Source organism: Anabrus simplex, chromosome 2 (assembly GCF_040414725.1).
Source record: "Anabrus simplex isolate iqAnaSimp1 chromosome 2, ASM4041472v1, whole genome shotgun sequence".
Lineage (NCBI taxonomy): Eukaryota > Metazoa > Arthropoda > Insecta > Orthoptera > Tettigoniidae > Anabrus > Anabrus simplex.
In genome coordinates, this window is record NC_090266.1 from 1,150,365,278 (window position 1) to 1,150,379,476 (window position 14,199).

At 36.9% G+C, this 14,199-nt stretch overlaps 1 protein-coding gene across 2 annotated transcripts in view; it reads right to left on the bottom strand.

Moving 5' to 3' along the window:
* The window catches only part of skd (mediator complex subunit skuld), an 888,725-nt gene that overhangs the window by 52,646 nt on the left and 821,880 nt on the right, over positions 1-14,199 (bottom strand). For both annotated transcript variants that reach the window (XM_067142112.2, XM_067142111.2), the window contains 2 exons: positions 10,580-10,771; positions 4,620-4,992 (listed from right to left, as the gene is read on the bottom strand). In XM_067142112.2, coding sequence (XP_066998213.1) covers positions 4,620-4,992; positions 10,580-10,771 — 565 coding nt within the window. The remainder of the gene's footprint in view (positions 1-4,619; positions 4,993-10,579; positions 10,772-14,199) is intronic.

The following is a 14,199-nucleotide window of genomic DNA, read 5'->3' on the forward strand; positions in this document are numbered from 1 at the left end:
GACAATGGGATGGGAAAGGCCTGGGAGTGTGAAGGAAGTGGCCGTGGTCTTAATTAAGGTACAGCCCCAGCATTTACCTGGTGTGAAAATGGGAAACCACAGAAAACCATTTTCAAGGCTGCCAAGAGTGGGGTTCAAACTCACTATCTCCCGGATGCAAGCTCACAGCTGTGCGCCCCTAACCGCATGGCCAACTCGCCTGGTTCTAATTTTATTCCCTGAATCATCATTATTATAAGGAACTTCAAACATTATTATTATTATTTTACAGCTGTGCAGCTCCATGGCTGAGTGGGTAACATCCTGGCATTTGGTCATTGGGGCAACGGGTTCAATTCCTGATTCCGGATGGGTTGAGGAATTATTTTAATCTTAAACCGCTAATTCCCTTGGCTCAGGGACTAACTGCTTGTGCTGTCCCCAACATTCCTGCAACTAATACACCGCACACAACACTAACCTCCATAACATTAAAATGCAGTTTCCTATATACAGCAGATGCCACCCGCCGTGGCCAGTGTCTGGCATACAAGTGCTGTACCAGGCAAGCAATGGTCACATAAAATGATTATTACCTTACAGATTTTGACTACGATATAGTGAAGTGACCTACCGCATTGATACGAACCTTTTGAAGCATAAAGTTAATGTCAAAAACAAACAATCTGACTCTCTATTAAAAGAAAAACTGCTGCATGGTACTAATCTTTTATACAGATAAGGTGCCCATTTCAACTCATATAATGAAATGTGACTGACAAAATTTTCACACTGAATTCTTTGATCAAATACTACGAAAGATTTTTTCTTGCGTCATTCAGAGAACTGTCGATTAACTTGAGAAACTACTGATGAAAATAACATTCAAAGGAAGGCAGAATATGCAGCAGAAAAGAGAAACCAGATGAAAGTTGGCAGGGATTCACCACAAGACACAGACAAGCCTACACAATTTAACACTGAACAAGACATCAGTGGTATCGACATTTAAAATCTCGGACACTATAAAGTTGAATACAATAAAAATATATGTCATATGTGACCGACTGGTGATGACGTTTTGGCTCCTGAAAAGGAAACAGGTATGAAAAGAAAAAAAAAAAACTCTACATCAAAACAATGTTTTTATTACAGGAATTTCTGCAGTGTTTTCAATAAAATACTGCCATTTCTCATAATTAGCTTTTCCCATATATTCCTGTCTCTGATGTTTTCATCTTGCAAATAAAGTTTAAATAAAATAATTGTATTTATTTTAGCTCCAGAACAACAGTCTGAGGAATCAGTTTCAACGGGCAACAGTGTAGCACCTGGGACAACAAGCAGTGAAGGTTAGATTTTCACACCTAACAAGTGTTCCTTCTTGTGTATAATTTCAATTTTACATTATAAGCACTATATTTAAAATTCTGCTACCTGTAGATATAATTATGTTATATCAGATGGTCTGAAAAGAAAGCTGGCAAAATCAGGTGCCTTCAGTTATGAAGCATATTTAAGAATTAAAAAGGCAAGGTATTCATTAAATTATGAGGAAGAACTGGGAGAAATGAGCAGTGGTTCCAGACTGACTTCTTACAAAAGAAACAGCTGGTAAAGAAGAGGAATTTCAGCAAAGGAAACAAGAACTTGAATTAATTGCATTTAAAAAAGAGTTTAGGTATGAAAAAATTAATAATGTAACATCTAGGAATAGAGTTTTAGGTAAATAAGAGTTTTCTTAGTGGATATAGAAAGCCTGCAAGTTAGTTTTAAACTGTGGATGATTTTATCGTTAGTTATAAATAAAAAGCACAATTCACCTAAAAAATTGTACATAAACAAAAATATTCACGATAATATTACAACTAGCCCTACATACAGGTTTGAGCTAAACATACAGTAACTGGTGAGTACCTATCTACATTTTTTGACATATAAACTGGTCATGAAAATAACCTTTTCCAAGTTTTATCAAATATTTGTTAGGCCCAAAAATAAATAATTTTTTAACATTCTTAATTTTAAAAAATCTGTTCCCTATTGACAACATTGTGATATAATTCAATAAAATATCTTTCAGTGAAATCTGGTCTAATTGCATTTCCCCTGACTGGATTCTCAATTATTCCTCCTCCTCTTTGTTCCTTTACTTCCTGACAATCTCCTGCTTATTTGACTATATTATACAAAATTGCGCACACAGTTAATATTCTGGTGGTGTTCCTAATCTTATTTTGTAATTCAAAATGCAGACTTGGGAAATGCCTTTCGCACATACCAATTGTTCTCTCAACTCCACTTCTGATATCTTTAAGTGCATTCTACACTATGCATACCCTTGATATACAGTGTAGAAGAGATAACCACCTGGTAGAAACACACTTCAAAATTTTGAGAGGCTTTTCACCAAAGATTTGCTGGCATACCTCTAAAGCATTTTGCTTCTTTGAACTCTTCTACAAATAGTAAAAAATGTTGATTAAAAACTGCTCAATTTTAATATTTAGAAGAGCCCTTTTTGAGCAGCTAAGTGCACAAGATGACAAGCACAGTCTTACATGTTAATATTAGGATTTTCTTTACAAATAAAGGAGCTCACATCTTTGGAAACACCAGTCGTAGTACTTGCACTGTCAGATGCAAAATCTACGCAGTTAACCCACGGAATCCCCCTCTTCTTCAGTTCCATCATTCAAAATACTGAATATTCCTTTGCCTGTATTGTCATTGTATTCCTGAATTGTAAAACTTATTGTTAAAATTTGCATAGTTTCCTCATCAAAAAGCGACAAAACTAATGGGTAGAGCTTTTTGTCATTCATTTCGTTACTGCCGTCTCTTGCCAGGGCAAAGGGCTGGGACTTCATTAAATCGGTTACCTTTCCCTCAACTGTAGTAGTCAAAGTTTCAACTAGTGCTCCTGTTTTTATTCCCACACAACGGTACTTTGAAAGCTATTTACGAATCAGAACATTTTCTTGAACAAATGTCCCACAGGGTCACCACAGGCTAAAGGCAATTTGTGTTCGATAAGAAAAGTCATAAACAACTCTATGTTTGTTACCGAGCTTTCATCTTCTGAGGATTTAGCAAACATGGATAAATTTTTGTTTGTGTCCCTCAGCTTGAAAGTATCTGCAAGCATTTTGCTAGCCACGTGTTTATGACAGATGCCTCGTCCACTGTGCGCAACTGAAAACTCGCGGCTACACACATTACAAAATACGTGAAGGAGATTTTGAGGAATGCAGTAAACAGCCATTCTCTTGAGTATTCCTCCCTAAATGTTTGAACAATTTTTGGTAGCATCACCACATGCATTTTTCTGCACAAGAAATTGCTTCACTGTTTATTTCAAACCTTTCGCATCTTGCAAGGCATGCTTAGCATCTCCTAGAATAGCAATATATGTAAATTTGGCAATGAAAAATGCAATAAATAATTCTTAATCAGTCAAACACACAGTATTCACAATGAAATGAAGCCAAAACAAGAACAGAAGAACTCTATTTGCATGCAAGACTGATCATGTAATGAACTAAGACAACAACTCTGCAAGATATACAACTTCATAGGTGCTTATCTTTTGCATACTGGAAGCACACACTGCGTTCGGCATGTGGAAACTCAAAATATTCTTCAACAAAGGACAGTAAATGGTAGCGATATAAATGATTACTGAGAAATTCAGAAAGAAATATTCTGAGAATTCAAGTTATAATGGCATTCCCTGTGTATCCTTTTGAACACTTAATACACTTACATTTATAAAACAACAACAAATCGTAATTTATGGTGTATAATTCGTAATTATTACGACTGGATTGTAATAGTCTGCATCTCTGCAGGTGTGACTGTCTGGAGCATGTGAAATTGGGGGGGGGGGGGGGGAGGAGGACAGGTGTTTTTGGACCATCCTTTTTTGGAAGGAATAGTTACCAGTTACCAATCTCTAGTGAAGTTATAAGAGGTGGTTATTCCAGCACATGAAAACAGCTAATGTTTTGTAGATAGGCAGTTGATATGGCATCACGGTGGAGCACCTTCCGATTTGGTGCAGGAGTGGGAACTTCTTGAACAAGCAATTCGACGAATAAGCACCCAGATCATGCGGCCTAACAACATGGGAATTTTCACCTTGGGGTATAGTGAAGGATTAGGTTTTTTCTTCTCAGAAACTGCAGGATCATCATCACTTTGCAACAGCTGATCCAAATGTTTCAGTAAATATAACCCTTAGTTATATTCCAACATCTGTGAATCGGTGCCAAAACTGTGTGAATTGTGTATTGCGAAACAGGGTCATTATCCTTTACAAATTCTGTAACAAATGAACAATCTAAGGTTTAACATTTTTGACGAAAGTGTCATCCCACCGAGTATGTAACATGGAAATATTATAAATCAAAGTCATGAATACCCTGAGAAGACAGCAAATTTAGTTCACTAAATAAACATACAAATAAAAGTATGTTTGTGACTGAATCAACTTCCTTACAAATGGTCCAACTACAGCTATTCTATAAAATAGTGATTCAATGTTCCACTAACTTGAGATACATATACTAAACAATATTTATATCTTTGGTGCTGTACAAAATTAACAGGCATATACAAGGAGAATATTGTGTACCTACCCTTGAGCTCTCCGTGTCCTATCCTCCCAATTCGTCCTACAACTAGCCTCCAAGGTTGCACACTTTGGGACATCACTCCCAAGATAAAGTCCATTAACTTTTGGAGACCAACACGGCGTGCAGAAGCCTTTTTCCGCCGACTTCTATTTGGGATGTCAATATTAATTGTAGAAGTCTCAAATATCTCCCCACGTTCATCAGTAGCAACAGCCAACAACCAGCGCTGATCTTCAGACAGACAGTAGCTCACATACAACACAGAGCATTGTTCAGAACTACACTGACCAAAGGATTCTCCAGATTCAGTTTTCTCTTTTACTGGAGCCAGTACGTATGGAGGTGTATAGAGCCGATAAGGTGCACGATTCTTCTCCTGGAATGAAAATATTATTAATAACATTGAATAGTAACTGAAATACATTTCAAGCTATTTAAATTAAGATATACTGCTGAAAATAATACTGTTTTACAACATACAAGTATGCACATACCATAGGTCCAGAAAGTTTCAATACTATGTATGATAGATACAACTTATCTCATTTTTATCCTGTATTGGCATCAACTCAACTAAGGTTAAGGTTGAAGGAAGAATCCCACCTTCCAATACTTATTTGCTTTTTATGGCTAGTTTATGTAATTACAAACTGATAGATATGCTTCCAATGAAGCATCATTAAATGATAGTGAGCAACACACTCAAGATATGGAATAAACAGCCGACTTTATGGTCGAGTATAGAAAAATTCATCAGAAATGTACAAATGGGTTGAACAAGCATAAATGTTCAACAACACATGAGTACAAGAACAGTAGTATGGACCCTTTCATAAGATTAACATCACTTTCATAAGAAATAAGAGATGAAATGTTTCTCTTGTAAATTTCTAGCTAAAAATCATGGATTAGCATGTTGGATGATAGAAGAAATGTACCCTTGGCAAGAGGAAGTTGATTACTAAATTCATCTCTTTCCAGCCACAAGAGGAAAACTCAATATGACCTACCAATGTATTCTGAGATTAGTGTATGGAAAGGTCTCTTAAGAGTTTAGCCAAAGAAAGTGATATCTGAAAAGTTGACTGCAATGCTCCTTGACACTAGCACAATTGGTGCTTGAAAGATCAGCAGTCAGTGGTTTGTTCTGCATTCAAGTGGTGGATTGTCTTTTCAAGAAATACTAATTAATAAGGTCAGATTTGCATTGGTGTGGGGATTGTTTTCTTTTCCATGATAATGGTATGGTATGCATCTCAACTATTGCTGCTTAGTTTATAACTTGACATCAAACTAAAGTGTTCAGGCATCATCTCAATTAGCCACATCTAGCCCTGATTGAGTGGAGCTCTGAAAATTCCATTGTTTTGCCCCTTAAAACAACAATCACTACTACCACCATCCTGGTGAAGTTCTAAAAGAAGGAAGTTAAGAGTCAATTCAAACATTCAAAGATCAGGGTCAATGTACTTCAAGATCATCCTTGAAAATAACCTTTTTATGTCATCTGAGGACATGCCAAGTGATCCGAGCTTATGAAAAGATGTTTAGGACAATGTAGATAATTGGTAAAATTCTTATATGGAAGAGGAGTAATTTTCAAGTAATTATACCTGGGACTTCTGAACCAACTGCCCAGAATAATAATAGTCACCCCAAAACAGGCAACTATATGAAAAGAACACATTTAAATCAATAATAATAAGGATAAAGGTAAATATACCAAACAATGAGACAACAGTTATTACCATCGCAAGTTTCGGAGACACACATTGCTAGATACAAAAACAAACAGGATTACCAACATGACAACTGGAGAAGGATGTGGGAAAACGGGCTGGGATCCCTAAGACGATGGAGTATTACTTGACGTTGTAGGGAATGAAATGTTAAGGCGGTTATCCTTCAGTCCACATTTACTGACAAATTAAAAGAAGGCATAACATGAAAACAGAACAACAGCGACTTAAAACAAAGGTAACATTGGCAATAAAGGTGTAACATAGAATAATGTAAATGAACCACAAGGTTCGTATCCACGACTGAGAAATCACAAATTTAACATTACAAGAATCTGTGCGGCCGCATATCAATTACAAAAACTTTTCTACCTTACTTTTCTTTAAAGGTGTATTTAACCCAAAAACACAAAACTCTTCACACAAATGCATGATGAAACGTAACCGGCGGCATCCTAATTACAGATGGTAATCTTTTAAAGTTACATTGAAGAAGATTGAATCAACTTTACAATTTGATTTACAAGGAAAATTAAAAAATCGAGAATTTAAAACTTAATGCAGAGAGGCCTTTAGAGTTGCTGCCTTTCCTAATATGCTTCAGTGAAAGATTCATAGCTCCAACATGCGTTCATTAAATCGAAACAGAATTACGGGACGCATTTCTGGAGGAAAATTAGTTTTACATGTAAACAACCAAATATGTTAATTAAAGAAAAGGGAATAGCCTCCAAAATCAAAAGGATATGCCTAGCTGCAGAGCTAAGGCATTACAAGAAAGGTGGCTAAAGCCAAGGTCTAAAGTAAACTCCGAATCTAAATGGTAATTTACATATTAATTTAAAGTTCAAGAGGAGAAAACATGCTTACCGAGGTGGCTAGAGCCCACTGATGGGACGACACCCGAAGTGCGTCCGGCCGCACAAAAACCAAAGACGTGGACAAGAGCCCTGCTCTCACCAAGGAGCCAAAGGCCGGAAATTGAGAAACACGCAAAAAGCCAATCAGGGAAACTCGCTACAATTCAGACATAAATTTTCATCAATTACCATGGTTGTTAATACAACCAATTAAAATAGTTCTTATTGTGTCCAATCAGAACTACATTTTTCGATGATAAAGGTTTTTTACAAGTTCTCGAACATTTCTATTGCGATACAAAAGTTTTCATCAGCGGAAACCGCATGTGCGGTAGAGGCTGCCTCAAAAATAAAGACCCTTTTACATTTTTCAAACACATTTCAAAATCACAATACAATTTTGTACACAATTTTTTTTTTAGAGTTCATGTTCTTCATAGGCATAAATTTTAAATCTTAATAACAGTAGTAGTAGTAATTTTGTCCAATCATAATTAACTTTCCTTTCCAGTCCAAATTAAAATTTGACATTCTTCCTAGATCGAAACTTCTTAATGTCTGAATTAGGTTACAATAAATTTTAAAACACAAATAAATTTCTCTGTCCTTTCTTGAAAACACAGGTCACAATAATCTATATATATAAAAGAACGTGTCCTGACTGACTGATTCATCATCGCCGAGCCAAAACTACCGGACATAAAGAAATGAAATTTTGAGGATACATTCATATTAAGATATAGGTGCTCGCTAAGAGAGGATTTTTGGATATTCCGTCACTAAGGGGGTTTAAAGGGGGGTGAAATTTTAAAATGAGTGTATCTATATCTCAAAACTTTGAAAGAAAAATTGGTATTTAGAATCTTTATTAAAAATAAAGAAACGCGTATTTTTTGTTTTCGAAAAATCCCAATAGGAGGGGTGAAAAGCGGTGGAAAAGGTGTTGAATACCTTTAATGAGGATACTTATATCTCAGAAACCGAAGATATTACAGACCTGAAAATCGGTGTTTGGGATCTCCTTTAAAAATAAAGAAACATTTATTCTTTTGTTTTTGGAAAATCCTATTAATGGGGGGTGAAAAAGAGGTGAATTTTTAAAATGAGTGTATGTATATCTCAAAACTTTTAAAGTTTATAGATGTAAAAATTAGTATTTAGAATCTTCTTTAAAAATAAAGAAACACATATTTTTTTGTTTTTGGAAAATCCCAATAGAAAGGGTGAAAAGTGGGTTGAATGCCTTAAATGAGGGTACTTATATCTCAGAAACAGAAGATATTACAGACCTGAAAATTGGTATTTGGGATCTCCTTTGAAAATAAAGAAACACATTTTTTTTGTTTATGGAAAATCTAATTAAAGGGGGTTAAACAGGAGTGACAAATTGGGGGGAATTTTCAGAAAGACTATATCTGCAGTACATCTCAGAAACGTAAAATGTTACAGGCGTAAAAATTGGTATTTGTAATCTCCTGTAAAAGTAAAGAAACATAGGTGATTTGTTTTTAGAAACTCCAATTAAGGGGAACTGAAAAGGGGGTTAAATTTTAAAATGAGCATTTCTACAGTATATCTCAAAAACTTAACATGTTACCGAAGTGAAAAATAGTATTTTCTTATCTCTATTGAAAACAAACATGTATTTTTTTTGTTTTCTGAAAAACCACTTGGGTGAAGGGGTAAAAGTGACTGAAAATGGGGTTGAATTCTTTTAATTAGAATAATGACATCTCAAAAGCTGAAGATGTTACAGATGTGAAATTTGGTATTTGGAATTTACTTTAAAAATAAACGAATACGTATTTTTGTTTTCGGAAATCCACCTAAAGGGAGGAGAGAAATTGAAAAATTAGTTGAATTACTTGTATGAGGATACTACTATCTCAAAAACGAAAGATTTTGCAGACGTGAAAATTGGTATTTGGAATCTGCTTTAAAATTAAAGATACACGTATTTTCAGAAAACCAATGAAGGGGGAAGGGGGGATGTGAAAAATTGAAAAATTAATTGTATGAGGATACTTACATCTAATAGAAACTAAAGTTGTTACAGACGTAAAAATTGATATTTGGATCTCCTTTAAAAACAAAGAAAAAAGCATTTTTGGGCGAAATCATTTTGGGGGGCGGAGGTGAAAAGGAGTTGAATTCCATTTACGTGGACACATATCTCAAAAACGGAAGATGTTAGAGTCGTGATAATTGGTATTTAAAAGATCTTTTACTATTAAAGAGACAAGTATTTTTAGTGGGAAATTCACTTAAGGGGTGGGGTGAAAGGAAGTGAAAAAAGTGAATTCTCTTTATGGGGATACTTATATCTCAGAACTGAAAGTAACGGACGTGAACATTGGTATTTGGAATCTCCTTTAAACATAAGGAAACATGCCTTTGGGGGGGGGTTAAATCAACTTAACGGCGGTGGGGTGAAAAAGGAGTTGAGACCAATTGATTTCACTGTTCATAATGTTCTTATTCTGATCATAAAATGATCATTTTTAATCTTTCCTGGGTTCGTTTTCAAGAACCGTCTTTCCCTTTGGAGTACATAAAGATAGATTACAGTAGATCCTCCTGGCATATAAATAAAAATTTAAACACATTTGAAATAAACGATATGAATGATATTGACCGTGCAATTGTTCACCTCTACAACAAGGTCAATAATTCACGGAAGTATATCATTCGTGTCGCCAGAAATCTTGCGCACTTTTCTATGCGTGACGATGGTGCTGGTCACATTGTCAGTAATGACAATGGCAGAGGATGTAATTTACCGCCAAGTAGCGGTCTTGCATCTTGCTGTGGGTTTCAGACCATTAATAATAATAACAATAACCTAAATTCAACTGATATCACGCACCCTAATAATAATTGTTCTGGACCGTCGTCAAAATGAGTGGACCACGCTGGAAACGGGTCCTGGCCGGGTAATGACTACGATTCATGTCCGGCCGTGGGTTCAGTACCACCAAGGCACCCAAGACGACACCACGCCGGATCTCCTCAAGGATTTCATCCATATTAAAATGCTTATAGAAAAAGGTGGCAAAGATTTAGAGAGCCAACTGGCCGGCTGGAATACCTGGACCTAGCCCGGGAAGTACGAAATCGATTGCTGGAAAGAAAGATTGAAAAATGGGAGGAACTTTGCCGATCTCTCAGAAAACGAGTCAGATCACGAATTTTGGCAGATTCTCTCAGAAAACGAGTTTTATCGCGAATTTCGGCAGATGATATATAAAACGTTAAGCATTCAATTATAAATTTCATTATAATACCATAGCGAAGCACGGGTATCTTGCTAGTAACAAATAGAAATGTATCTAATTTAACATAAAGGCAAAGAAATAATACTTACATCTTTACTTTTCAGAAAGAGGTCTGCCATAGCAGCAGTACCAAATCCTGTTAAAGACTTCACATTGGACGTATGTGCGAGCATCCGCCGGCACTGGGAGAATACAGATAATGCCTGAGCCCTCATGTGGTCATTATGCCTGATTCGATCTCGTGACTTTCCCAGCTCCACGATGCTTTCCAGAGAGATAAGCTGGACATAACATTCAGATTATCAGTAAGTAAAAAGGAATCCATAAAGATACAGTATTACAATTTTAAGAAATCAATATATGCTAAGGCAATTAAAGACAGTCTGTATTATAATTATTTACATAAAGAAATTATTTTCAATATTTTCACTGAAAATTTTATATGTTATGGTGATAAGCACTTTAGTTCACTGTTCTCTTGATGAATCTGTACAATATAATATTTATTTAGACTCAGTTCCAAGTGACAAGGATGGCTGTGAACAGGAAATTGAAAGAAGAGTAGCTTTTGGCTGATGTGCAATAGAAAGGTGGAAAATTGCCTGGCGTGACAGAGGAATATCTAGAAATACCAAACTCTGCTTGGTGCAGACACTTGTGTTTTCTGTCTTATTGTACAGTTGTGAAATCTGGACTATCAAAACTAAAGAACATCAACATACTGATTGCCTTCAAAATGTGGTGGTATGATGATGATGCTTGTTGTTAAGAAAAGCCTAACATTTAGGTCATCGGCCCCTAATGGTATGAAATGAGATGAAATGTAATGATAATTTAAAAGTCCAAAATCATCCACTGACCAGAATTCAAAATGTGATCGAAGAATGAATGGGTGAATATGAATTTAAAACAATCAGTGGAACCAACCTACAATGCCCCACATTCCCAGAAACTATTGTAAAAGTTTAGTATTACTGACTAAGGGACTGCTTTTAAAGCACAATCTTCAATCGATGATGCTTGTTGTCCAAAGGGGTTCAAAATCCAGGTCATCGCCCCTCATAATGGTACTTATCGCCAGTAAAGTAGAACCATGGTATTTGTCAAGTTGGGGTACTAATCAAAAGTAGCGCAGACTCGCAGTATTCCACACATTATGATACTACTCACAGGTAATTAATACATGGTGTTTCTCACATTGCGGCGCCACTTACAGGCCACGCAAACCTACGGTGTTCGTCATATAGTGGGTACAAATCATAGGCAACTCAAACCCACGGTGTCACTCATATAGTGGTACTAATCACAGGCAATGCCCACACCCGTGGTGTTTCTCACATAATGGTACTAATTACAGGCAACGGAATGCCCGTGGTGTTCCGCATGTAGTGGTACTAATCACGGGTATTGTAAATCCCACCCTGATTCACACTCTGTTGCTACTAATCACAAACCTATTGTGTAACATGGTGGTACTACTCACAAGTAAAGGCGACCCATGGTGTTCCCCACATGATGGTACTAATTACAAGTAGTCTCATGGTTCTAATTCGATCATTCCTTGGTCGCCCCTTTTAGTCGCCTCTTAGATAGGCAGGGGATACTGTGCGTGTATTCTTCGTCTGTGCCCCCCACCCGCAGGTGTTAGCGAAGAATGCTAAGAATGCAGACACAGAGAAGAACAAATGTATCAATCAGGAATGAGCTGTGCATACAAAAGGCCTCTTCTTTATTACGTTACCAGAAGATATTGCAGTTCTTCGGCCACATCTCAAACCAACAGAGGGACAACTTAGATAAGGCTATAGTTCTGGCAGCAGTCAATAGTAAAAGGCCAAGAGGAAGATAGCAAGCAGACGGGTTGATTAGGTGAAGGTCACCCAGATGCCTTTACGGAAGATCATGTGAGAGGGAAAAAGTCAACAACAATGGAAGCAGGTCATGTCCAGACCAAAATGACAACATGTATGAGGTCATAATGCTCAGTCATGAGCAAAACAATTAGAGAGAGATGCTAAACTATTAATGTGCAGCTTCACCTATAGTGGGCATGGTTGTACCTACTAGTATAATTTTTTTTATTATTTTTTATGCTAGTGGCTTTACGTCGCACCAACACAGATAGGTCTTATGGCGACGATGGGATAGGAAAAGGCCTAGAAGTTGGAAGGAAGCGGCTGTGGCCTTAATTAAGGTACAGCCCCAGCATTTGCCTGGTGTGAAAATGGGAAACCACGTAAAACCATCTTCAGGGCTGCGAACTCACTATCTCCCGGATGCACGCTCACAGCCACACACCCTAACTGCTCGGCCAACTTGCTCGGTAGTACCAGTCTTAAGGCCAGATGGATCGGGAGGAGGGTAAATGGCTATCAATATGGTCTTAAGGCAGGCTTATTGATGTTGAGCAGATGTAACCAATATAACCTAAGAAATGTCTTAACAGATTATCTGGTAGCAATACCAGCAAATACTAACCCTAAAGAAAAGGATGAGTAAAGGCAGAAACACACTATTGTCACTTCACGTGAACTTCGCTGAGCTGAGTCGGCGTGGAGGAAAGGTTAATGATGTCACTGCATCTGGCGTGAAGACAGGAAACACAATGTCCTCACGTTCACAGTATATTTCGTCCGATGGCAAGCTACAATAGTACATCCAATTCATTGGTTTCCAATTATCTTTTAATTGCCTGTGCCTTTTCTGTTGCCACGAGTACAGCCTGTCGCAAATGGCAGTGGGTACATGAAGCTAATTTGCGGAGGGAAGAAATGGGTGAATACCACAATTTAGTAAGGGAGCTAAATGGGCATCCAGAAAGATTTCAGATGTACTTCAGGCTGAACAAAGATGAATTCAACTACTTACATAATCTCAGTAAGGATGAAATTGTTGGTCGCTTTGCATTTGAAACTCATTCAGAGGAATCCTACACAGGAGGCTTGTCGTATACGAGAAAATGTCAAAAATTACTTCAACTAGCCTGAAGGCTCTGTGCTATGGCAATTAGCAGTAGCAGCGATTAGTGGGGGACGAGGGGTGGCAGTACCCTCGCCTACTTTTTGGAGAAAACATTACAATTTGATTCCATTTTTAGCCTCCTGAAACTAGGAATTATAGGACTTATTAAAAAACAATTTGTACAAGTTCTGTTGTCATTTCAGCTAATTCTTTCCATTATTTTCTTTAATTATTAACAAAATTATTAGCGGAAATATGCACAAAATATCGTTCATCATGGCTAACCAATTTGTATAGCATCACCAAGTAGTGGAGACTTTCCATGTGCTGTGAGGAAGTGTAGTAGAAGGAATACATTTTTTTTTTTTGCCAAGGTCATGGATACTGAGGTATGATTCACCCGCTTGCCACACGCATTCGTCAGTCTGGCAGTCTCCTTTTGCCTGTTAGTTTCATAGTGTGTAGTCAAATACTAAAATATTTTTAATTGTATAATCATGCCATACTTCTATTTAATTGTAATACATGTATAATATCGTTCCTTTGGTGAAAGTTTTATTGTATGGTATTGAATCAAAATCTCAAAAAACTAATATTACCATACTTAAGTTGGGAAACTGTTGACCTTTACCTCTCTATCGAATTTCGCTCAGAGAGCATCAAAAACTTACCTTTTTGTAGCCTTTCCTTTCCGTTTTTTTTTCTTCCCAGTTTTGATGTACAACCCCCCCCCTCCCCGCCCTTCTAA